The sequence below is a fragment of the Juglans regia genome, chromosome 1 (assembly GCF_001411555.2).
Source record: "Juglans regia cultivar Chandler chromosome 1, Walnut 2.0, whole genome shotgun sequence".
Lineage (NCBI taxonomy): Eukaryota > Viridiplantae > Streptophyta > Magnoliopsida > Fagales > Juglandaceae > Juglans > Juglans regia.
In genome coordinates, this window is record NC_049901.1 from 18,396,403 (window position 1) to 18,423,187 (window position 26,785).

The 26,785-nt window shown below is 32.9% G+C and overlaps 2 protein-coding genes across 3 annotated transcripts; both read right to left on the reverse strand.

The window, feature by feature from the left end:
* Positions 1-1,036: 1,036 nt before the first annotated feature.
* On the reverse strand, positions 1,037-3,715 carry LOC109010157 (transcription factor ILR3-like). 2 transcript variants are annotated; one of them, XM_018990880.2, is made up of 5 exons: positions 3,502-3,714; positions 2,765-2,827; positions 1,903-1,980; positions 1,660-1,822; positions 1,037-1,491 (listed from the first exon to the last, which is right to left on the reverse strand). In XM_018990880.2, exons 1-5 carry the CDS (start codon positions 3,648-3,650, stop codon positions 1,225-1,227), a joined length of 720 nt encoding a protein of 239 aa, XP_018846425.1. In that variant the 5' UTR covers positions 3,651-3,714; the 3' UTR covers positions 1,037-1,224. The 2 variants fall into 2 exon arrangements, with proteins under 2 accessions (XP_018846425.1, XP_018846426.1); XM_018990881.2 differs by lacking the exon at positions 2,765-2,827 and having other exon boundaries at positions 1,225-1,491; positions 3,502-3,715.
* Positions 3,716-16,085: 12,370 nt separating this feature from the next.
* LOC109010140 (sulfated surface glycoprotein 185-like) lies at positions 16,086-16,511 on the reverse strand. The gene has a single exon (XM_018990857.1). The coding sequence runs from the start codon at positions 16,509-16,511 to the stop codon at positions 16,086-16,088; it is 426 nt and encodes a 141-aa protein (XP_018846402.1).
* Between the last annotated feature and the right edge of the window lie 10,274 nt (positions 16,512-26,785).

Genomic DNA, 26,785 nt, shown 5'->3' on the forward strand with positions numbered 1-26,785 from the left:
AGAGCTCTCCTAGCCTCAGGGTTCCCACGAACGAGCCCCTCCCCTTCTTCATCACTAGAGGAATCATTTAGTGCTTGATTCCTTTGTGAATGTGCAAAGTCACAACCTCCTCTTGGTTGATTCTCAGTATCCTGGTTCCTATCGCCCCCAACACAAGCTCCAGTGACAGTTGCTTGAATTTCTTGCAACATACGTTCTATCCATTCGAAATGTTGTTGGTTCCTTTGATCTTGAGCCTTCACAGCTGCCCAAATGGCCTACACACCGTGTTCCTCCTCTTGGGTGTTGTCTCTCGCCATCAAGCTAGGTAAAGCCTTACTCTAATGCCAAACTTGGCATAGCGGACACTATTAGAAGTTCAATAGTTGCCCCAAACAGAGCAAAGAAAATAAAAGGAAAGCTGTGTCTTCCAAGCTAAGGCAATTTGCCACAGAAAATTGGTTCTTTCCCCACGTTTATTCAAAATCAAATCATCCCTTCCTCTTACAATTGCCATCAAATATATATGAAATTTAACAAGAAAATCAAACGACTGAAAAGGAAAAAACATTCAAAAGGAAACAACTGCAATATAAACTTGGAAACAAAATTTGATTGCGTCTACAGCTTGATAGTCGGTTTGTGCATCTCTGAAGTTTCCTTATTGGTGTCAAGAATAATTGAATCAAGGATCGGGTTCTGATATTGCCAAACTGATATCGCCCACGTCCTGCATCACTTAAAGAGGAAAATTCTGTGTAACGATGCCTCTAAGGGCCCGACCTCTTTTGTCACCCAACTGGCATTTATGGGGACGGACACTTTTAATTTCCATGTATGGTGAAGGCATAAAGCTTCGGAAAGGAGATTCTTGATCATCGACATGACACGGTAATTCTAGAATTTCCGAGTCTGGTCTTCATTAAGACCTTTTCCGGCCTATCGAGATGACGCTAGAGGCATTGTAACACAACCTAATCCAGTACATACTAATGCTCGGCTGCCATTTACGACTAATTCAGAGACCATGAAGAAAGGATTTCAGAGACCACACTCGGAAATTACAAGTTTATATACATAGATGTTTCACCCATAACAGTTACAAGTTTACATAAATGTTTCACCCATTTACATACTCTTTAAGAAACCAACATAAACGCAGTTAAGAAGTTACAGAAAAACAGAATTAAAAGAAACATCCTTGCCTTACAAATAAAATGAACTAAACCATGGATGTCTTCAATTTTAAGCAACTGGAGGGCGTAATACATGATCCTGTGATGTGTCAACTAAAGCAGGTGGCATGAATTGCCACATGGCAATACTGGGGTAACCAATGAAAGGTATTAGCTTGTTTCTAGAAGCCTGTCCTTCAGCAGCAAATGCAGCCACCATTGAAGAGGAATGAGGCAGGAAGCCTGATTGCCCACTCATTGCGCTGACCTGCTGCTCCAACTTCTCTTTGTCTGCCTTGAGCCTCTGCTTCTCATCCCGAAGCTCATTCTTCTCAGACTGCACAAAGAAGGGCAAGCAAAATTACACCAATGCACCCAGTTACCCATATAAAATGGCAAGTACTCAGCCAAAGATGACAGGATGCGGATGCGGATGAAGAAGCAATGTCTAAATTAGAAACATCATGCAAATAGATAAAGAGATCTGACTCAGAAATAACCACACCTTCAATTCTTTAATCTTCAATTGCAAATCCTCATTTGATTTCTTCAGCTTCTGAGCTTCGCTTCGTAACTGTGTCATCATTCGAATAGCATCAATCAAAATAGCAGTCTTGTCTGTTTTGGCTGGCCTTCCAGGCTCCACAATAGAACCCAATTCAAGGAACCTTGAAATCATGCCAAATTTGATTTCCAAATTAGGGTACAGAAAATATGGAATGAGAGAAGATAAAAAACACTAGCATGCCTCTCATTTAGACAATCTCTACGCAATTTCTCCCTGCATGCTTTTGAGCCAGTTGCACCATTTGTTTCAGGCCTCAACCTATAAAACAGTTGGCAGAAATATTAGGTAACATGACATGAGACAGAGAGCGCTACATATTCACACCAAAATGCATGGTTGCCAATCCAACATCAAAAGTCTGCCTATGTTGTAAGATACGTTTTTTTTTTTCCTTTTTTTTTTTTTTTTTGTCTTTGGAAAGTCTATAAAATATGCATGTCATATTAAATGATTTCCAAGGAAAAAGTCAAACAATCCAATATGAATAAACAGAATATCAGTAGCTAAAGTAGCACATGTGAAGTCTCAAGTGCAGACACTATTTATTCCGAGAAATGTGAACATAACTGAAGAATCCATCAGGTTATGAAGAATATAACGACAGGCACAAAGTTGAGGCTCAAGATGACACCCATCCTCATCCATTTCTAACTGTCTCAATTGAGAGAATCTCTTAATGGTTGAGAGTAGAAATGTCAGGAGTTCCTGCCTATTGGCAGATAGTTCAATGTGTACATGAGTTGGGTGGTGGTGGCAACTGAAGTTGTGTCCATTGGCAGATGGGTTTTCACAAGGCGAATGTTCAGTTCAATCTATTTCTGTTTCAACTTTGAAACAAATCACAATCTACTTCTGTAAAAATTATATATAATATATCTCTATATAAACATAAGTAGGTTGATAATAACAGCCTATGTTACCCATGAAGATGATCACTGAAAACCTTACATCAGAAAATGACTACATAAACTTTTTTTTAAAAGGAAACTTGTTTTAATATTTTGTAGCAACTCTTTCTAAAGAAAAGGGAAGAGATATTTACCGTTTTCGAGAAACGACATCCTTAAGGTTATCTGAATCTCCAAAAGAGCATTCCACTATCATACTGGAAACAAGGAGTGTAGCTATATATCAAGATGTGAATTAAAACTGAGTGAAAAAAATAATATCCCTTTATGTCCAAAATATCAGACGTGTAAGGATAATTTAATCTATTGCTTCTGTTCTGAATTAATTACACGTTATAAACTTTCTTTTGCATCTGACTTGTAATTATATGATCCTAATCTATATTTTCTGCATACATGGGTAGCTGTCTTTTGTTCATTAATAAAATTATCTTTCTGGTAGGAAAATCTTTTTTTCTGAATCCTGTCAAAGAATTATATTTCGAAAGGAAAAACAAAAAACAAAAAGAAATTATGAACATCGTGTCATCAACAACCATTAATTAAACAGAAAAATATTGCAATTTGAATAATTATAAGTTGTAGGTTCAGATTTTTGTATCTGAATAAGGTAAACTTACTGCTCTTAAATTATAACAAATAAAGCGCAACTCAACAACGCTGATTGAGACCATTTGTTTCCAAAACATGCTGTCGTTTAGGAAAAAGCATATGTTTTTGGAATTCAAATGGACTTCAGCCACTTCACTGAACAAACAACTAAAAGGAAATAAGTTTCAGAATCCCCACTATCTCCTTTTATTTTCCTTCACTTTCCCGGTAACCAAACATGAAGTTAAAGGAAATAAGGTACAAAAACAGATCCCCCCACCTGCTATTGGAGGAACAGTTGAAGGGTTGTGGTCCCCAGCTGAAACTACCGGAGGCCGGTGCCCGCAACGGGCCGCCTGTAACGGATATGTCACCCATAATTTCATAGTCAAAGAGCCAATTAGAGCTCTCTGAGGAATGAAGCTCCATATTTCAGTGTGCGAGGGAATTCAAGTGTGTCAAAGACTAAGAGCACTGCCCAAGTGGCAACTATTTAAAAGTAACGAGGACTTCTTGTTTGTATGTATGGAAAGGGAGAGAATTGGGAAGAAATTGAGAGAGTGATGTCAGCGGTGCTCGAGTATCCCACCACGTCACAGCATGTCATCCACTTCTTAAAGTCAACAAGGGTTTTTAACGCATGGTTTGGATACGAGAATAGATTAAGGGCAGGATTGAGTGAGATGAGATATAAAATTTTTATTTTATTTTATTATTATATTTTTTTAAAATTTTTATATAAAATATAATAAATAATTTAATTTTTTAAATTTTAATTTATTTTTTTTAAATCTTAAAATAATAATAATATTAAAACATAATATTTTAAATTCTCAAATAAATTACAAAATTTTGATCTTATCTCCAAACTTGCTTAAACAGAAAGAAAAGAAAAGAAAAATTTGTTAAGAGTAAATTAGTACTGAAATTATTTATAAATAGTTTTAGTTAATATTTTTATTGACTTTGAAAAAAAAATAGAGATAAAGTTGAATAAAAAATTATAAAATTAAAATATTATTTTTATTTTAAAATTTAAAAAAGTTGAATTTTTTTTATTTTATTTAAAAATTTGATAAAATTATAATGATTTAATGAAAATATATGAAAGAGAAATTGAAATGCGTATGTGTTTTGACTAATGTTTAAATATTAAGATGTGATTGAATGGGATGAAATGAGACCAATTGCGTATCCAAACAAGGCCTAATTTTAAAAAGATTAATTCTAAGGATTAAACGTATATGTAGTTACTTTATCGTTTTCACACGTATGATGAATGCCTAAAAAATTATTTTTAAAGATGAAGAATATAAATAAGTAGATTGAGATTGCTTGTAGTGTATGTTTAGATGCGTTAGAATTGGGAATAATTCCAAGAAACCGGATCTTAATATTTTGGGTCACGGTTCTTATTAAATAGTGAGCTATTACTAATATTAAATTGATAATATAAAGAAATTGTCTATTTTGAATAAATTTCAAAAAAAAAAATTGTCTATTTTGAATAGTGAGATGAAATAAGATGGTTTTATATAAAAATTAAAAGTTGAATAAAATATTATTAGAATATTATTTTTTAATATTATTATTATTATTAGATTTAAAAATGTAGAATTGTTTATTATATTTCATATGAAAATTTGAGAAAGTTGTTATGATAAAATGAGATGAGATTAAACCGTTTCTGTATCAAACGGGACCAGAATAACAAATATTAAGCATATAAAATTTATGTTATTTGTGAAACATAATATATCAATGATTATTAGTGATTATTCAAGGAGAACAATGACAGTGATAATTATATCTATATGACTTACAATAATATAAATATCATAATAGTAAATTAAAAAAGAATGAATGACTTCATAGGTTGGTTCAACGGCGCTGGTTTCACCTAATATCTATATAAGAGTAATAATTTATATAAGTTTAAGTATATAAATCTGATATTGTTTTTTTTTTTTTTTAAATAAGTGGATAACATCATCAAGAAAAGTGATAAATCTTTTTTTTTTTTCTTTTCCTTATGAAATCTACATTTTAAAAAAATATTTATTGGAGGCTTAAACACCAAAGATTTGTACCGAGCATTATTATATATAGGGTAGTGCTACTATATCATTCAAGTTTGACCATTGGTTATGCTCTTTAATATAAATTGTATTTTTTTAAAAAAATATTTTTTAAATATTCTTAAAAAATAAAAAAATTAATACTTTATTAATCACTTTATTAATTATTAAATAAAAAATATTAAAAAATCAAATAAAATACATGAATGATTAATTTAAAGAAACAAATTTAAAGGATATAGTATCATTCATATATATATATATATATATATATATTCAAGTATTTTCTGTTACTGTATTTCGTGGCATGTTTACGCAACCGATGAATTATGTGGCATGCGCACAACCAAGAATTAAAAAAAAAAAAAAAAAAAACTACAAAGTATAATGTCATGTGCTGACGAGGACTTAGATAAAGATTCCACTAAATACTTTATTCACTGTCATATCAGTGTCCCACGCCGCCGGCCCACGCCGCCGGCCTTTACAATAATCACATAATCTATAATACATTTCGGAGACCTTTTGATCATTAGGCGTGGAATAAAAAACGATTAATCAGAATCGGACCGGACTGAATTGAATTGGCGGATTTAGAGCGATATTGATTTGGTTCGATCCAATATCCATATTATATTATTTAGAACTAGTTAAAATCGGTCTAATTCAATTTTTTTTTTCTAACGTAGGATCGATTCATCTATATATATATATATATTAATTTTTTATATCATATAAAATATTTTTATATGATTTTTCATATTTTATATTATATGAAAAATTACTAATTAATATAATATTAAATTTTAAAATTATATATCATTATAGTCTATTGTATTAAGAGTTATACTAATATTATATATTATAATATATAACTATAGTCTATAATATAATTATAATATATATTATAACATACTACAATATATTATCATTATATTATTATATAATATATTATATTATATATACTACATAATATATCGAAAAAATCATACTAGAATCGATAAAACCAGAAATACCGGTTTAGGGGTGTAACATGTGCACTATTGGCTCTTCAAATCTTAAAACCAGTATATACCGATTCAATTCTTCAAACACCGAACCAGACCAGTGTTTGTTTAAAAGGAATTTTGCCATTAAAGTTAAACAAATGATCGGGAGAGATTGTCAATAAGGCATGATTTGTTTTCAAAAATGAGATGAGATAAATTGAGATTAAAGTTAAAAGTTAAAAAAAATATTACTCGAATATATTTTTTTAATATTATTTTCGTTTTGGGATTTGAAAAAGTTGAACTGTTTATTTTATTTTATGTAAAAATTTAAGAAAGTTGTAATGATTAAATGAGATGAGATGAGGTGATAAAAGTTGTGAAAACAAACGAGGTCTAAGGCCTAATTTGGATAGAGAGATGCTTCAAACTTATCTCATCTTAATATCCAAACATCACAAGTACAAATATTTTTTAATTTCAAATTTTCAATTTCTTTCATTTAATCATTATCTAATGATTACAAATTTTCAAACAAAACACAAAAAATAATTCAAATTTTTAAAATTACAAAACAAAAATAATATTAAAAATTATATTCTAACAATATTTTAACTTTATAATATTTTTATTGAACTTTTTCTCTCATTTCCCAAAATCTCATAAAACATTTTAATTCAAACTATTTATAACTATCTCATTTCAACTCAAATATCTAATTAATATTCACAAATCATATAAACTCACTATTCAAACCAGGCCTTATTTTAACATCAAGCCTTAGCCTCAATTGTTACCCGAAATAATACTATTCTTATATAATAATGAGTGATTAGTTGTTTGCCAAATTATTTGTGAATGTAAACATAAGAATAATAGGAATAATCAACTTTACAAAATGCATATTTGTCCAATTGTAACGATATACGTGCAATTTTTTTATAATTTTTTATACAAACATGTTCTAAAATGAGAATATTTTTATAAGATAATATTACTTCTATAAATTGTTTTACCAAAATACCCCTTATTTAGAATATGATTGTAAATAAAGTTGTGTGTCTATCATTTTCTGTATAACCAATATATGATCCTAACTATAACACATTGTTTAGTTGGTTATAAGTATTAGGCCAAGGCTCAAGGTTTTGAATACCATGTCGTGTCAGACTAGTAATCGACACAGGGAGATATGTGTTTTGTACGGGATCAAATACCGACCGCTCTGGTGCATTTCGGTCAATACCGACTGGTTTTCAATTTGCCGGCCGATATTTTATATTTTTATATCTTTAGTGTATTTTCATAATTTTCACTCAAATTTTCACATCTAAAGACTATTTTCTTAAATTTTTTTAATCATCTTTTCCCAAGAATTAAAAATCAAATCCCTACTCCCCTTTTTGTGATGAAGATGAGTAATTTTTTTTAATAGTTGAATTGAGATCTTAGAAGTATTATTGAGTTTTATAAATATGTGTTTTAACTTTTTAAGACTTGCATTGATGTTATTTTGAAATATAATTTATACATATATAATTAATTTATCTATATATAGACTATCCCGAAACGGTATCCTAAAGGTACCAGTACCCGAAAGATATCGGTATTGAAATATTTCGTTCCAGTACCTTAACCAAAACGGTCACTGAAATGGTATTCAAAACTTTGCCAAGGCTACCTTTGGGAAGGATGGTCTTCTAAAGCTGATGTGATATCCCGTATTTACGTGTATTTTGACTAAGGAATTATTGCATTTATTAAGATTATGAGCTTTCTTGTTTTAAATTTTAGATGATTTACGTGATATTATTTTAAGATTTTTAATTGTTAATTCAATGTGTTTTCTTGTTATTAATTATTGTTCATTATTTAAATTGCTCTTTATTTTAAATTAATTTATTGTTGGATTTAATTAATTTATTTTTATTTAGTCACTATGTTTAAATTATTTTATTTAACTCGTTGTTTTGAAATTATTTTCGTTGGAGCATTTTTGTGATCCAAGTTGTGAGGATTAGATCTCATTTCTTTCCCTCACATTTCTTTTTTCTTTTTTCTTTTTCCTCTTTTTCTTTCCTTCTTCTCTTCTTTTTCTTTTTTCCTTCAATTTTTTCTCCTCTCTCTCTCTTTTCCTACGCGTGACTCATCTCTCTCTCCCTCTATCTGTTGCGTCGTCCTCCACAGCATCGTCGTGCGCCACCCATTTCTGTCACCACCCCTCCAAACCATTTCCCCACCGACCGGCGACCTCACTCCTCCATTTTCAGGCCCTCTCGTGTCGCCGTGAGCCTCCACGCACGGCTTCAAGCAGCGGCACCCATTGAGCTTGCACGCCGCCGTCGCGCCGCCATTGGCTATCACCTCTTCACCACATCACCGGCGATCCCCCAGCTACCTAACCCACCCACCTCAACTCCGATCCGTCACCAGTGAAGTCCATCCATCTCTATTTTCGATTTGAGTTTTTTGGACTTCAATCGCCGCCTACGCCGCCACCCATAGCCAACCACCACCACTATTAGCTTCACTAACATCCATAAGCCCTTCCCTAGTAATCTCAAGTCTTCGTTTGTCTCCGTTCAAAATCTAGCATTTTGAGACCTATGACATTGTGCATTTTCTCACTGTTATTTTGTTGTGTTGCCACTTTTAGCACATCCGTGATCCTTCGAAAATTATATTATAGCACTGTAAGTATTTTTTCAAAGAACTTTTGAGATTTAAATGTATTTTTACACTAACTCATATTTACTGTGAACTAGTTAGTTATGCCGGACTGAGTCCGAGGAGTAAGGGGGTCGGTTGGATTGGAGGATGGAGTTGTTGTGTGATTTGATTATGTTGGGTTTTGTTGACTAATGAATATTTGTGTTGTGGCATATACAATGCATTTACACGCATGTTCATGTCTGTAAATGAAAACTGAGTTTTCGTATAATTGCATACATGTTCATGTGCATACTTGAAATACTGGGTTTTCTTGTGAGAAATGATTTTGTGTATGTTTGAAATGATTGGATTTACTAGTTTGAGAGAAAGGAAAAGAGACTGTAGGGATAGTGGTAAGCAGGAATGGTGGAATAGTCCTGCCTGTGATTCCAGCCTACGGTGCACGCGGTAGTGATGGTGGTATAGTCTCGCCTGTGATTCCTGCCTACGGTGCATGCGGTAGGGATGGTGGTAAGAAATGATGATGGCAGAGTCCCGCCTGTGATTCCCGCCTACAATGCTCTGATAGGTACCCCTTGTGTGGAAATGAATTGTAAGGATGGTGGTAAGCAATGATGGTGGTAGAGTCTCGCCTGTGATTCCCTCCTACGGTGCATGCGGTAGGGATGGTAGTAAGAAGAGATGGTGGTAGTCCCACCTGCGATTCACGTCTACAGCGCGAGCTGTATGGATGGTGGTAGTCCCGCCTGTGGTAGGAATTCTTATATAGTTGGTAAGCAGGGATGGTGGTAGAGTCTCGTCTGTGATTCTCACATACGGTGCACGCAGTAGGGATGGTGATATAGTTTCGCCTGTGATTCTCGCCTACGGTGCATGCGGTAGGGATAGTTATAAAGTCCGGATAATGGTAGAGTCCTGCCTGTGATTCCCGCCTACGGTGCATGCGGTAGGGATGGTGGTAGTCTCGCCTGCGATTCCCGCCTATAGCACAAGCTGTAGGGATGGTGGTAAGCAGAGATGGTGGTAGTCCCGCCTGTGGTAGGAATTCTTATATAGTTGGTAAATAGGGATGGTGGTAAAGTCCCGCCTACAATGTCTGATAAATGACTATGTTGAGTTATTTTTTGGGTAAATGACGGATTATGATTTAATGGTTACGAGCACCATTTTCTGGGAAAATGGTTGGTTTATGATTGGACCATTTTCTGAGAAAAATGGCGGATATTATTTATGGCGTGTTTTGGGTCAAATGAGATTTTTGGCGTACGTTGGAAAATAATCATTTTCTAGGAAAATGAGATTTTTAGGTTACATTTGTGTTTCATCCTGTACTCATGTTTGTTGGCTACATTAATGCATTTTTATCTCTTGGATTGCTTGGTTGATTACTTCCTAAGATTCATAATCTCAAGGGTATTCGATACCCTGCGGTACCGTTTTATGATATCGTAGATTTTAATGCAGATGAGGATGAAGAGCTTGAGGATTCAGCTCTGCCGGAAAAGTGATTTGGAATCACTTGCTCGTGTATTGGGATTTGTCTCCCACTTTTTGGCTATGTATTTGGTTTGTATTATATTTATATTAGATAACTGTATAACTTTTTAAAAGCAATTTATTTTGGATATATGTATTTAAATATCTGGTATTTAGTTGGCTAACTCTTAATTATCCACTACGACTTTTGTTGTGCACTTCTTGCATGTTGTACACACTTGAGCGCCTATCGTTGGGATGTGTGACCCATGTTGTCATCATCCCGATGTCACAATTCTTGCGTTTCCGTACGTGGGGGGTCGGGGGCGTCACAACTGATGTTACTACCATTTCATGGGATAATTTGTCATCTTTCTCTGTTAATGTAAAATGAGTGTGACAACCTGTGTTAAATTATGTTGTAACTTCTTCAGTGTTAAGTGGCTGAAGAAAACTGATAAAATGACAAGGGATTGAAATCAGCTCAATATGGCTTGAGCTAAGCTTCATACAAAAAGTTTGCTTGACTTGGACTCGATCTATTGCTTGAGAGAAGCTCATTCAAAGAGTTCGTTCGACAATCGCTCAACATGACGCTCGAGCCAAAGCTCATATAGAGAGTTCGCTCGACTTAGTGCTCGAGCTGAAGTTCATACAGAGAGTTCACTCAACATTCGCTTGACATGGTGCTCGAGCAGTATCCCAGATAGAAAGTTCGTTCGACATATGCTCAACTCATGATTGGAGCGATGCTTGGAAATAACGTGCGCTCGACACTCACTCGACATATTGTTCGAGCGAATGTTCAAGAGTATGACCTTGACTAAGTTTTCAACGTCGTGTCTCATTGTGGCTATGAAAGGAAACTTGTTTGTTCCTTCATAAAGCAAGCATGTACAGAACATATTGAGAGCTAAGAAAGAGAGAAAAAGATTCTATTTCAGATACTTCAGTTTTCTCTTGAAATCAGATCCTCATCCTACTGTGCTTAAGGTCAACTATTGCTAAATCAGTTGGTGTGAATGTTCTTTAGTTGAAAGGGATTCCAAAGCTGCCATTGAAGCAAAGATCAAGAGGTTCTCATGGTGAAGCTATAGAAAGGCTGGAGCTTTGGAGCTACATGTGTGCAAAGATCGAATAAGTCACTTGTGATGTTGCAAGCCAGATTTAGCTACTACAAGGGTTTTGTGAATGTTTCTAAATTAGTTGTAACAAACTAAATTTCTATAGTGGATTTTTTGTGGTCACTTACGCTCGGAGTGTTTTTAGATTTTGAAGAAGTTCTTCAAATGAGTTTCGACTTCGTGACCAAATTGTTTTGTTTATTATTTTTATGTGAATTATTTCATTGATTAACTGCTTGTTTGACAACATTTTTAAATAGTACAGTAAAATTGAAAAACACCTATTCATCCCCTAAGAGTTGTGTTAGGTTAGAATCATTGATTTTTCATTCTCCACTCATATTCTCATAGCCCTTAAATGCATAATAATTTTTAATTTCCATATATTTTTGTGTTTGTCTCTCATATATGTGAGGTATTGAAATTCGAATAACAAGTTGAGAGAATATTTTATAAAAGTATAGCACGAATATCTTGTGAGAATGTTTTCTGAAAGCATATAGTGTTGTCTAATTATAGTTGTTTAGTAATACAATTCACTTGACAACTTGCCCAACTCGATGAGGTGGACCTGATATGTACGTAGCTACGTGTCATGATTGTCGGTAGTACATATAAAATGCCCACTGCAGAGGGGTCGTACCATAAATTTATTTGCGCATCATATGTAGCAAAAGAGCATGGGGTCATATGTTAAAAAATTTGTGGATGTGTCGGTCGATGGCATGTGCTATGCATTTTCTTCAACCTTTGTTGCACAAAAGCCAAAATTTTCATAGGCCCACACGTTCACTAACTTCATGCTAGCTCTGATTCTGTGCTCCCAAGGCTTTTACCTTTATGAATTCTGTCAAAATTATTACAAGTCCCGACTGAAAATACACCAAGAAAGATTAACGCCCTCTTCCCACGTGAACACCCTGAAAATTGGCACTGCAAGACTACTCAGAGCATCCCTTTCCAGTTTGTCCTGTGGTTGGGGAATGTTCAGAAAGCCACGAGACGCCCCCCCCCCCCGGCACACAGAAAAACTTTCCTCGTCTAAATGCCTAGGATTCTAAACCTGTCACCTCAGACCTTTTGACTCTGTAGGTCAGCCACTCCATTCATATAAATAAATAAATATATATATATATATAAAAGAGTAATATTACATATAATTATAGAATATATAAATGAAATATAGTTATTTTAAAATAGAGTAAAATTTATTATTAAAAAATTAATTTTTTTCATATAAATTTTATATTTATTTATTTTTTTTCAAAATGACTGCATAACACTTATACACTCGCGATTGCAAGTATAATTTCTCTATATATATATTGTAAAGAGTACTGCTAGCCTGTATTTTTTTTTTTTTTGTTTTTATCCCTTTTTTTAGAGATTTTTTAATATTAAAAAATAATAAATTAAAAATATTATTAAAAAATACTTCCTTAATTAAAAAATAAAAAAAATCATTAAAAATACTTTAAAGTAAAATAAAAAAATTATTTTTATGAGTTTTTTAATAATATTGTGATTTTTTTTTATTTTTTTTAAATATTTAAAATTTTTTAAAAAATTTATATAAAATAAAAAAAAATACATGTTAAAGTCAGTGGTAGCTCTCAATGGTGGCTCTAACATTATTCTAATGTAAAATTGCAAAAAACAATTATCCCGAATCTTGTCATTTACCAACTTACCAAGTCAGAATTGGTAGCATTACCCTTTTTACCATTATGCTTTTTAGACCATACCATTCATTAGAGATATCACTACTTGTCTTTTGCATATATAAATAGTAATATGTTGTGAAAAGTAATGTATATTTATATTTTTAAAAAGCCTACTCTGAGTGTATCGCTTGAATTTTTTTTTTATTTTTATTTAGTGATTAAAGAAGTAATTTTAAGTGTATTGATATATTTTTATTTTTTAAAAATATTTAAAAATATTAAAAAAATATAAAAATAAAAAAATAAAAACTCAAAAAATAACGTGTTGTCAAACCGAGTAAAATACACTGGGCGGCAGAGTAATCTAACTCTTATATTTTTTATAAGAATAATACGAGGAATTGAACACCATCCCAAAGGAATAGAAAAGCAAAATCTGCAAAGGAGTTGACAAAGCAGGAGGTGCACGAGGAGCAAGCATTGCTTATGACAACAGCCAAAATAGGAGGTGCACGAGGAACAAGCATGCTTATGACAACATATGGGCATCGCGCATCGGTGGAGAGCAATAAGATTGGTGGAGGCAGGGACGAGAGGCCAAGCACCGCGGGGGTGCGCCGCCAAAGGCTCTCATTTGTATATATTACAATTTATAATTGGCATTGGGCAATGCTCGTAAATGTCCGATCTTAAGGGCTGTTTTGCAAATTGTCAACAATTTCTTAATAGATCTTTCTTCTATATCATCAAATTAGGATTTGGTCTCATTTAAAATTTTATGATAACTATATTTTTTTTCCTATTTTATTTCAAGTAATTAAATTGTGAATTAGATTATTTTTCTTTTAAAATTTATAATTATCTAGGTGAAACATATTTAACAAAAGAAATCTTGCATTTACTAGATAGCTAACTATGCAGAATGCAATTGTGTTATTTAAATTTTTTTAAATGTATGACGTTAATGCTATACATTATTTAGCAAAGTACAAAACTTAATTTATGGTTTACATATATATTACCTTTTTTTATAATTTCTATATAGATCGTTTTCATAATTCAATCTCTTCTCTTAATTGCAACATATAAAAAGTATAGATATAAAATTACTGGTATTCATAGAAGAATGCAAGTTTGAAATTTGTTTTCTTTCTTATTTTTTTACTTGGTTTTTTTTATCAATTTGTTAGATGTGTTCCAAAAAATTTTCAATTCAACTATTCATTCTAGACCTAAGCTGTATTTAGATGTTGAGTTGAGCTTAGTTGAATTGAATTCTTTATAAATAAGAGTATGTTGAGTAGTATAGGAAGTTATGTGGGACTCATCTAAACTAAGTTTAAAGTGTGTTTGGATGTTAATATGAGTTTAGTACTTATATGAGAAATTGAAAAAGGTTGTGGGTCATACGTATAAAAATGTTTTAAGTTAAAAAGGGTCGTAGGTCCTATGTGTAATATGTAATAAGGTTTTGGGTTGGGATGAGTTTAGTAATTTGAATGTTTAGATGTTAGATTCAGTTTAAAGTTAGACTGAATTCAATTGAATTTAGAAACCAAACGCAGCCTAGGTACTCTACTCTTCCAAACTTGTAATCCTGGCTTGGTTCTTGGGTGAAGGCATTGTTGCAAGGTGTGGGGAGAGACTAAGAGTAGAGGAGAGGCACATGGTAGTCGGCAAAGAGAAGAACAGAACACATAGGTCTAGAAAGAGGGGAGGCAAATTGCGGGAAAATAATGGGGTGAAGGTGAACAAGAGGATTGCAAGCCTCCCTCCCCAAATACAAGAGGGATCGAGTCGGAGTCAACCTTACACTGCAACTTCAAATCGGTCAATATATAGGGCAGACAAGATTAGGATTTTCTATAATTTGGAGATATATAAATAAAACTCGTCGATCTTACTATATTTAAAGGTTTTTGTGGACAATATTTAAAAGAATAGAGTCTACATGTTGCACTTGTTTCTCTCCAGATTATAGAAAATGTTTAGGAATAAAAAACTACAATAAATCTCAGCCAGGACAAGTAAGAAAACAAATGCAATGAATGGTAACTGAAGTAACTAACACTAAAAAGGCAAAAAAAAAAAAAAAAAAGGTTAAACGAGACATATGCACCAAACGTTTGGATAATGAGATGAGATGATATGATTTGAGATGAATTATATAAAATATTATTTTTTAATAATATTATTATTTTAAGATTTGAAAAGATTAAATTTTTTTATTATATTTTATATAAGAATTTAAAAAATTATAATGATGAGATAAGATAGATCAAAATTGTTTCTCTATCCAAACAGGCCTAATTCAAATGGCCCAATGCAGGCTGGTCCCTCAGCAAGCATACAACTTATAAAGGATGTAGTCAATGTAGCTCGGAGGTCCCATTTATTCAACTATTCTTTATTTGAATTAGTGTAAAAGAAATTCATGATGGCATATTGTAGAAAAGGAGATACCTGTAATCCAATCAATCAAACAATTAGACAAACCCATGAAAATCAGATAACCATTGAACATTGCGAAAACTTGACAGCTCGACCTAAACATTTAGCCAATGTTAGTCCTAATTACTCGCATTAGCAACAGCCAATCCACTGTTAAAAAGACAACCTAAACGGGGCAAGTTGGAGTGACAGCAAGAGTCGGACAAATTCAAAAAAAAAAAAATTGTATAAAAAAATGCATTGAATTACCAAAGATTCGTAGTAACAGCAGGAAAAAAGATGCTCCAAACCGAGGAAACCAAATCCACAGTTACGAAAAACCAGAACCAGGAACAGCCCACAACGTCGACCACATTGTCCTATTCCTAAGATTTACGTTAAAAAAAAAAAAACCAAACAAACAAAAGAGCTAACCATGCACAGGGCCGGGTGTCACCAGCGCAGGACTCGGGAGATTTGATGGCGGCGACGCTATTGTAGGAGGCTGCGGTGACGGCGGAGGAGGAGGTGGGTCAGAGTATGGTGGGGGTGGGCTTAGGTTTGAGTACGGTGGAGGTGGGCTCGGGCTTGGGTTAGGATTAGGTGGCCTGGGCTGGTTGGAGGTGCCGGGATCGGGGCTTGGATTCGGATTAGGTGGGGTAGGTGGGACAGTAAGAGGGTTGGGGAGGGGCACCGCTACCGGAGAAGATGAATAAGAATGGCAGGAGTCGCCGGAGCATTTATGGGTCTTCTGGAGGGCGTGGCGGAGAAGTCCAAATCCCAAGACAAGACCTAGAACCACCAACACTGTGACAATGAAGATGAAGATCTTTGTAGCTTTACCCACATAACACATTGCTTCTTTTTTCACAGTGGTGGACTGAGGGTTTGCTGATTCAAAGATTTGAACTCGGGAATTCTCGAATCTGATATGGGTTTGTCTTTGTTTGTCTTAATTTTCTCATCAGTCATGGCGTTGTGGGTCTGAGCTAGAGAGAGTGGGGTGAGCATTGGGGGGTTGGTTGGTTGGTTGGTTTTGCTGTCTGTTGTTTTAAGGATTGGGACAAGGGTTAGATCAAGACGCTTGTCACGTGAAGTCTAATTAATGTGCTCTTTATTTTATTTTTTCTAAGAAAAATAGTATTTTATGATTATATCAACATGCGTAAATTTTATGATGAGTAATGAAATCATATAATACATTTCATAATATATTTTATAATATATTTCAGTAATATTATTTTATAAAATATTTAATTAAACTATCATTTATTTTAAATTATGGTTATGTAATATATTGTAAAAAATAATATGTTTATCAAGATGCATGTCACGTGTAAATTATATATATATATTTTTTAAAAAATAATAAAAACGAGATTTATATAAAAAAAATTAATTTTTTAATAATTAATTTTATTATTTTTAAAAAAATAATAAGTAATACTTGCATAATTTATGATTATATCAAACATTATTCTTATTTCTAAACAACTTTATGCTCGAAGCCTCGAACGAATTAAATGGTATAAGAGTTAATGTGCAATATAAAATAGGATTTAGCTTGAGACCAATAGAGTTAGATGTGAACAGTCTGCGTGTCTCGTAATAAAGAACAAGGTATAGAAATTGTTTTGGGATACGTGTCACACAGTGATATATATATATATATATATATAGAAACAGAAATAATAATTACAATCGTAAATATATAAATACTATACAATCATTTAAAAAAAATAAATATATATGATATTTATATAAAAATAATAATTTTTCAATAATAAATCTAATTCATTTAAAAATAATTACACGACACATACATACTTAACCACTGCATATAACATTATTCCATATCTAGTAGGTTTAGTACTTACACGGAATTGATCCAAATCTTGCCTTAAAAGCATTCCGATCAGCTTTTTTAAATCCTTCAAATATCTAAATTTTAAGAAATAAATTTAATTTTTGATAAAAGTACCTCTTCATTTCAGACTTTATTTTAAGATAAAGTTTTAGAAATGAACAGTAGCTCTCTATATTTGGAGAGTACTGTTAACCCCTAAATCACTTTATATAAATATATATATATATTTTATTTTGACAAATAAAATAAATTTTTATTCCAAACATCTATATTTTTTCTCATAATCATATTTTTTATAGTTGAAATTAAAAAAAAAATGTCACTATTAAGATGATCCAAATATTTTTTTTTTAAATAGTATTATTACAAAAGTACTAATTTTAAAAATATTATCATTTAGAGAGATGGGTAGTTTAAAAAAATTGTTACAGATAAAAAATGGAAAATATGAGTGCAACAAATAATGACATAATTACGAAAATGTGAAAAAAATAAGTTAAAAAGTTTTCTTCAGATCATTCCTGAAAAGACAAAAAAATGAGTAATTAAAGATTTACAAATAAAAGAGTAGAAAAAATAATAAAGAAAAATTAAAAAAATATTATTTTAATAGAACAGAGAAAAAATAAGAAGTGAAAGTAGAAGATTTTTTTAAGATGAGTAAAATTTAGAAAAAAAATTTTAAGAAGTATGTTTTTTAACCAAATTATAAGAAAATTTATAAGAAAATCGATGAGAATTCCTAGGATATAGATCTTATAAGAAAATTTATTATCAAGCCCTTTCTTCCTTGTTTCGAAATATGTAGGAAAAAAAAAAGAATTTAAAGTTGCATTTGGGTGTAGAGAATCTCATAGATCATCTCAGATATTTTTGTACGAATGATCATTTCAGATACCCTCGTCCCAAACACATAACGGGCTTGTTTGTTTTCGGAGATAAGATGAGATGAGTTGAGATTAAAATTAAAAAATTAAATAAAATATTATTAAAATATATTTTTTAATATTATTTTTGTTTTAAAATTTGAAAAAATTAAATTGTTTATTTTATTTTGTATTGAAAGTTTAAAAAGTTATAATGATTAAATGAGATGAGATGAGATGTTTTTTAAAATCAAACGAAGAGTTTCAAATGTCAGTACATCTTCAAAATTTAAATAAATATAGATGAAATGATTTATATTAGAGTAGTCAAATAGTGAGAACTCCAAATTTGAGCTACGGTATTTCCAAATCTACCTTCATACGTACAGATTTTCAAAAGTGATATTTTATTCCAAAACATCATACCAACTGCATTCCAAAAGTAATATTAATACATTCTGCTGTTTTTTTTTTTTTTTTTTTTAACTTCACATTTCTGGTTGTTTTTTTTTTACTTCACATTTCTAGTTGTTGTTTTTTTACTTCACATTTCAGGTTGTTTTTTTTTTTTTTTAGTTTTTTGCTTCACATTTCTGGTTGTTTATTTTTTACTTCAGATTTCTGGTCCTATAATCTACTCCTCATTCCAGGTGCCCACATGAATTCAAGGCTTCAAATGATTTTGGCCTTCTCTTGATTTGACCACATGAATTCCAAACTGCAATTAGGTTGAAGAAAAAAAAATTAGTTAAAAAATAATAATTTAAATAAAAATTAAATGATTAATTAACATATAGTTACTATAGTTGCAAAATATAAAAAAAAATTAAAAATATTATTATTAAAAAAATAATATTATATTATTATTTTGACTAATTCAATGTGAGATTATAACTTGAAAGATTTTGACTTTATGAAAACATGTACTTTTAGCTAAATTTTAGAGATGACTTTGATAAAACTAATATTAATGCTCTTATTTCATCTCAATTGATGGGACTTACCGCTTTTTCAACTTTTCATAAAAAGTTATCTATATCCCAACTTACTTCGTACATCCAAACTCATTATTGTTCACTTTTTAAATGGGATCCACTCTTACACAAAACTCATTCAAATATCTTAATTCACTACTATTTTAAAATATTCTTATATATTTTGAGATACTCTTAACATTCAAACGAAGCCAAAACAATCCCAATAGGGATTAATATATTTCTTTGCTTTAAAGTCACATTTGACAATGATCAATACTACACTTCATTCTAGGTTTTATCGTTCATAGTACATTAATCAATATGAAAAATATATTTCTTTTTAATTATACTTAAAGACTAATATTGACATGGCAGTCTTCTCTTTTTTTCTTTCTCCAATTTTCCTTAAAAAAAACTACTTAAAATATGATGCACATTTCTCATGAACTTCTTTTCGTTCCTCTCTTTTTTCTTCCAACTTAATGATGACACTTAAACCGAAGGGTTGCTTTCATTACACACATAACCCAACACTCTACAACACGAGCTCGCGACAATCATGCATCACATATATTTTCATTTATTACTAATTTAATGGTAGATATATGATATATTAAAAAAAAAATATGTCTACAATAGCATAAGGTTACATTCTCTGTTTTTAGTTTTAATCATTATCATATATGTTGATATACAAGTTGGAATAGTCCTCTTCTTCCCAAATTTTGTATTCCTTTGGATGAAACAATTTATTATTTTTTTTTTGTTATAAATAGCCTGTGATGTTAAGAGTCTGATGACTTAATGACATATAGTCTGGTTCTCTAAATTAAGAATCTGATTGAAAACTCTCCACCCCCTTATAAAATATAGCTTGTGATTTGAACATTTAAGCCAGAAATGTCTTATTAATGGAAATGTCGTAATTACTAGAAAAACAAAGGTAGGGGTATAGTCAGTATAAAATGAGAAGTTAGGGAGTCAATCTATAATTAACGAGGATATAAATACGGTGATTGGAATTAGCCGTCAAAAGAGGGAATACATTGAGAATCGATTCAGACAGACAGGCATGTATGCCATATCACTCCTCAATCATGATGCTTCATAGGTGTAACTCTTCCTTAATTATAGTTTACATTTGTTTATTCATTATTATTTTTTATATAACTTGATTAATTATTTTGAGTAATAATAAATAAAAAGATATGAGAGGAGAGAGATTGAGAAACTCATAAAATTATATTATGAATTGAAGAATTAGGGGCGGGGGCACCCCTTCCCCACACCCCGAATGGGGGGGGGAGGGTGGTTTTCACCCTCGTCCCCAGCCCCTAGGATGCGGGTGCAAGGTACCCCACCTAGGTGGGCGGGGCTGATTCCCAATCCACCCCGCCTCCTTCTACTTAAAAAAAAATATTACGTTTTATTTGATTTAAAAATTATTTCTAAGTATAAAAGTAATTAAAAATATATTTTAGATCCAAATTATAAATTTAAATTTTGTAAATATGACTATAATTTAAAATTTATGTAATTTTTAAATTTGCTAATATATATTTTGTGTAAATTGTAGTGTATTAATTTTTAAACTATGTAGTTTTTTAATTTTTCAATGCATATTTTGTGAACAAGTTTAACAAATTGTAATATATTTATATATACACAATTTGTAAATATATAAATATATATTTATGTTTATATATATATAATATATATATATATATATAAATGTAAGCGGGGGCGGGATGGGGGAAATGCGGGATGGGGTTGGGCCCTCCCCGCCACCCACCTCCGCTATGGGCCCTAGATGTGGGGTAGGGGGCGGAGCGGAAGCGGGGCGGGGCAGCGGGGGCGGGACCCCGCTATCCACCCCTATGAAAAATGTCTAAATGTGAGTTAGTATTGCATGTAACAAAAAATAGATTTTAGATGTCTTTCTAATATATAAATGCAATAGAGTGAATCTTTTGTGGAATGGCTAGCTTTTCTGCATATAAATGCAAGAGAAATACTCTAACTATAAAGTGATTCCACAAAAATAATCCCGAAGGAAAGCTGTCATTCATGAATAATTAATGCATGGCTACCACAACCACAAGCTAAGTTCATATATATATATATATTGAAAAATATTTTAACTACAAAGATATTTTATAAAAGTAAAATCACAAACTAAAATTCTATCAATAAGTTAATTTTGGTCGATTTATGAGATTGATATTTTTTTATAGGAAAATATCAATAACATTGAAACAAAGAGCATTACAAATTGTTCTTATCAAGTCATATAGCTTGAGATTAAGACATAGGGACATAGTCCCACCACATTTCAATATTCTCCACATTCCATGCCTATCTAGCCAATCGATGTGCAGCCTTATTACCCATTCTTGAATATGTACTACTTTTCACTCATGAAAGTTTTTCAACAATCTATGTATTTCTTTCAGTAAATTTTCAAGAGCTGAAAATTCTCCCCAGATAATTGAAGTTCATTAACAAGTAATAAGCAATCATTTTTCATAATTAGCTTCGAGATACCCCATTGAACACAAAACTGCAACCCCCTCAGCATAGCTAGAGCTTCAATAGATTTTGGATTCTTTTTTTTTTTTAGAAGAGCCGGTAGCCACATGTCCAATAGTGGCTCCGTCCCAAGTTTATTAAAGAAACTCTCACTTATAGCGGATGAATGCCGTGGAACAAGAAAAACAAATGGGAGAATACATCAAAGACTCTCAAACAAAAACAACCATACTCTAAACATGCCTAGCAAAACATGAAAGAATACATCAAAGACTCCCAAAAAAAAAAAAAAAAACCAACAATCCCCAAAACAACAACTACTATAAACAAGCCTAAAAAGACCTCTAAAACTGCCTAGCAAACAGGAAAACTAAGACTGAATATAGGAATACCCAATTTGTTCGGCCTAGCCAGGCCTTAATATGACAAGGAAGACTCTGGGTATCCATGTAAAACATATCCACACCCATTGCACCTTCCTTAGCTAAGGAATCCGCCACTGAGTTCCCTTATTTGAAGCAATGACGACACTCAACATCCATCTCTTCAAGATGATCAACAATAAGATCCCAGAAATCCCACAAATATCAAAGAGAGCAATTCCTGGACTTAACCCAGGACACCACCACCTGTGAGTCACAATCAACATCAACATCCCTCCAACCAGCATTTCTACAAAGCCGAAGGCCCTCAAGCAAGGCACGGAGTTCAGCCTCTGTATTGGTATAGGACCCAAAAGTTTTAGAGAAAGCAAAAATAATTTTGCCATCCTTGTCACGAAGCACTCCACCACCACCACCACTCCCTGGATTACCTAAACTACTCCCATCCACATTCAATTTAACACGATTATAGGCCGGTTTGGACCACCAAACCACTCTTTCATTTTTATGCTTAGGAACGACAAGGGGAATGTCAAGACTTGCTAGAAGCCTAGTATCGCCGATGCTCAACTTATCAACTTTGGATATACTATCTATCACCACATGCACCCAGAATTTAATCGAATGCCAAACCTCATTCACAGACTCATTCCTATTTTCCATCCGGGCCTTACATCTGCGTTGCCACAATCTCCACACAACAATGGATGGAAGTAGATCAGTAAGAATCCCAACTTAGGATTGACGCGTAGCATGTCGAAACCAAGCTAAAATACGTTCCCTCCAGCTCTGGATAGCCACAACGGAACACCCATCTCAGTGGAAACTTTCCTCCAAAGGGCAGTAGCAAAATCTCCACTACCCAGGACATGATTAATATCTTCACATTGCCGATTCTCACAACAATTACAACAAGAGACAATAAGAATACCAATCTTGCGAATTTGATCATCCACACTTAGACAATTAAATAAAGCTTTCCACGCACAAATGAAATCTTACTAGACAACCATTTATTCCAGATCCACAACGCACCATCCATTTTTGTAACTCTGACACGAATAATCTCCCAAGCCGACTTGGAAGAGAAATCCCTGCGTTTATTCGGAGTCCAAATTAACACATCGTCTTTATTCTTCACCCCACCCACCGAAGCCATAACCTCTCTGGCCAGTTACGGTCTAACGAGCTGATTGAGTTTATCCACGTCCTAACAGTTCTACACCACTATATCTTTCACCCTAAGATGAGTCTCCGAGATGTCATTAGCCCTCATACATAAAGGTCCTGCCTCCATATACTTGTCAAACCAAAGAGAGACCTTGCCTTCCCTTACTTTCCATTGAAGAACATTTGTCGCCTCATTTTCCACTTTACTGCATGCTAGAATAACATCACCCCGTTCATTTCTAAGAAAATCACCCACTCCCGCTTTCCTTTGATAAAAAAACATAGCATCATCTACATTTAGCTTCAAATATCCTGGTGGAGGGGATTTCGAGTAGCACAACAACTTTGAGTCTTTATTCATAGAGGGTTGCACCTCCTTTTGAGCTTTTTGCAAAGATATAGCAAACTCAATTACATGTGTTGGTTCATGATACACATTTTCAAAAATAAGTTTGTTCATTCTGAACAAAAATTCCCATGCAATTGCAAAGAAAGTAGACAGATCCTCATGATTGCCTCTTCCTTAACTAAATTTTCCAAGTCCCAAAAAGACATAAATTGATCAACTTTTTGTAGAGCTGGGATATAATGGTTCCAATTTTGACGGATTTCTTTATAGAAAAACATGCCATGTGAAAGGTCCTCCATTTGTTGTTGACAAAAAGTACATTTATCTTCCACAACTACATGTTTCTTTTTCGGATTGTTGGCAATCCATCACGACAAGCTATCCATGTAAAGATCTTTATTTTGTTAGGGAGTTTCATCTGCCATAATCTCTTCCAAAATGACACATTTCTGGATTCCATGGAGCTTGCTCCTACACTCTGCTTTAATTTGTTATAAAAAGAACTTACATGCACTTCTTACACAATATATCTCATTCTTTTCTTGATTCCAAAACTACTTTTCTTTATTGGAATTGGGATAGATAGTATTTTTAAAATTTTTGCTGCAGTATTTGGATTGAAAAGAGCTCTAATTTTTTCACATTCCACCACTAAGTATTTTCATCAACAGTTGCCTCCCTATCTTCTACAATAGTCTGATCAGTAAGTTGTTTGACAGTAATGTCAGGTATCCAAGGGTCATGAAAAACTTGAACAGATTTTCCATTACCAATTTGCCATTGACATCCTTATTGAAATAACTTGGTAGCTTCTCATATTCCTCTCCAGGCATAAGAGGGATTTGGACCCAATGTACAAGCAAAAAAGTTTGTTTTAGGGATGTATTTTGACTTATATATTTTGTGAAGTAACGAATCCTGATTCTGCAAAATTCTCCAGTCTTGTTTTGCTAAGAGGGCTAGATTAAAAGTCTTCAACTCTTTAGACCCTAGTTATCTTCTATACTTTGATTCATACATCTTTTCCCAGTTGATCCAATGAATTTTGTTTTCCTCTTATCACTTGCCCATAGGGAAAACCTTTTGTATCAAAAGATTCACTTTTTACCTTCCAGTTCTCAAACTCTCGATGGTTATGTCCTAGTTTTCCACAGTAGTAACAGAAGTCTGGTAATCTCTCATATGTGAATCAGACCCAATAAGAGTTGTTTATTCCAATATTTATTTTCTTTCGCCACTAGAGAGGTTTTGTTATGTCTAAACAGATTCTAACTCGTATAAATTCACTCCATTCCAATTTCCATTTCTCCAAATCCACTTCCATAACTTTGCCTAGAGAATTCCCAATGAGATGACAAATATACTCGTTACGTGTCGTTACGAGTAGGTCATGAATGTGAACCAGAATAACGACTCTGTTATTTGAATTGGGTGCACCAGCTGAGTGCCATCAAATTCCTTAATCAGCACCATATTTTTATCAAACGTCTATGGCCCCCCTCACGTTGCACCCTTTCCTTGTCTCTAACATCTTCAAATTCAGCAAGTAAAAACACAAACCCTACGTCTTGAAACTTGATAGGCTTCACAGGTCTCTATATCTTCTTCATCGTCTACTTGAAAAGCCTTTCTATTGTAATCTTTCGTTGTGCGAAGTCTAATGATGAAACAAATTTCTCTTGGTATTGCATCTTCCAGAAGACTTGTCTCTACTTGAATCTCTTCCTGCTCTTGTTTCGTAAGGGACATCCTTGCATACAACTTCTCCCAGTCGTCCTCCATATCAAAATCACTTCTATCGAAAAAGATGAGAAAAACCTTTACACAGACAAGATGAAGACCTAGAGAGAGGAGTATTTTGCTTAAGAATTTATGAGACTGATATTTTAATTGATTCGTGATTGATTAATATAACATAATCGAGCCTAATATTCAAGGTTTTGATTGGATAATATCTCAACATGAATGATGCTATATTGAGAGATCCATTTCACCCCAAAATGGTCGACATTATGTTTAAAAACAAATATATAATCGACATTATTACTTCAATCTTTACATCTTTATCTCATGCTGGTCTCATGCATATCATGTAGCAATTGATTTTGGATCAAGGTTCCCTTAATTTTTTGTTAAATGCCAGCCAATCAAATATGCAATCATTTGTCTGTTTATAAATGTTTTGAAATTTAATACGGTAGAAAATTAGTATATTTATAGTTTCCTTGCGAAAATATAATTATGATGGCTAAAATCAAAGTCGATATATTATAAGTAACTACAATTAGCGTTAATTATATGAAAAAATCTATTCATCATCCTAATCCTCTCATTATCTCATGATGTGGCATTAGACGATAGGCTTACAAGTGATATATAATAAATAGTCTCCAATCATCTTATGCCACATCATAGGATGATAGAAGGATGATGAGAATTAGGATAATGAGTAATATTACTCTAATTATATACCGTACTATCACTCAATTATTATGTATATTTCTCCCACATATTAGGTCCTAAAAGTCTAGGGATCCAAATCGTGCAATCAACTCCAGAACGTGATCTTCAAATAATTTTGAACCCCAAAAACTTCATACAAAGTAAAGAAGCTAAAGCGCGGTATGGCCCTGGGCCTGGGCCTGGGCCTCGACCCAACCTAAAGCGTTTACCTGTTGATAAAAGTTAGGCATGGGTAACTTAAGCTTAATGGTTGTTTATTTTATGCTCTCCATTACCTTTTATCTCTGGGATGTTTCAAATATCATTTCTCTTCCATATTAATTTGTTCAAATGGGTTTTTCATTCATTTTTTCCTTCCCAATATATAAAAGTTTAATTGTTTTTGCTAATTCTGAAAAAGAACAAATAGAAGACAGCGACTTGGGATAAGAGAAAAATTGCAGAAGAAACATGGCCAGGAAAAGTTTGATTTGGGATTGCGCTTTAAAGGGTGCATGCAAACGTGAGGACTCCATTAAAACTCCAC

Excerpts from the sequence above, each read along its gene's own strand:
- LOC109010157 (XM_018990880.2), bottom strand. The coding sequence starts at position 3,650 with ATGGAGCTTCATTCCTCAGAGAGCTCTAATTGGCTCTTTGACTATGAA. Across the intron at positions 1,823-1,902 it reads AGAGATTGTCTAAATGAGAG|GTTCCTTGAATTGGGTTCTA; the intron begins GCATGCTAGTGT and ends CATGATTTCAAG. Across the intron at positions 1,492-1,659 it reads TGAAGATTAAAGAATTGAAG|TCTGAGAAGAATGAGCTTCG; the intron begins GTGTGGTTATTT and ends TTCTTTGTGCAG.
- LOC109010140 (XM_018990857.1), bottom strand. The coding sequence starts at position 16,511 with ATGTGTTATGTGGGTAAAGCTACAAAGATCTTCATCTTCATTGTCACA.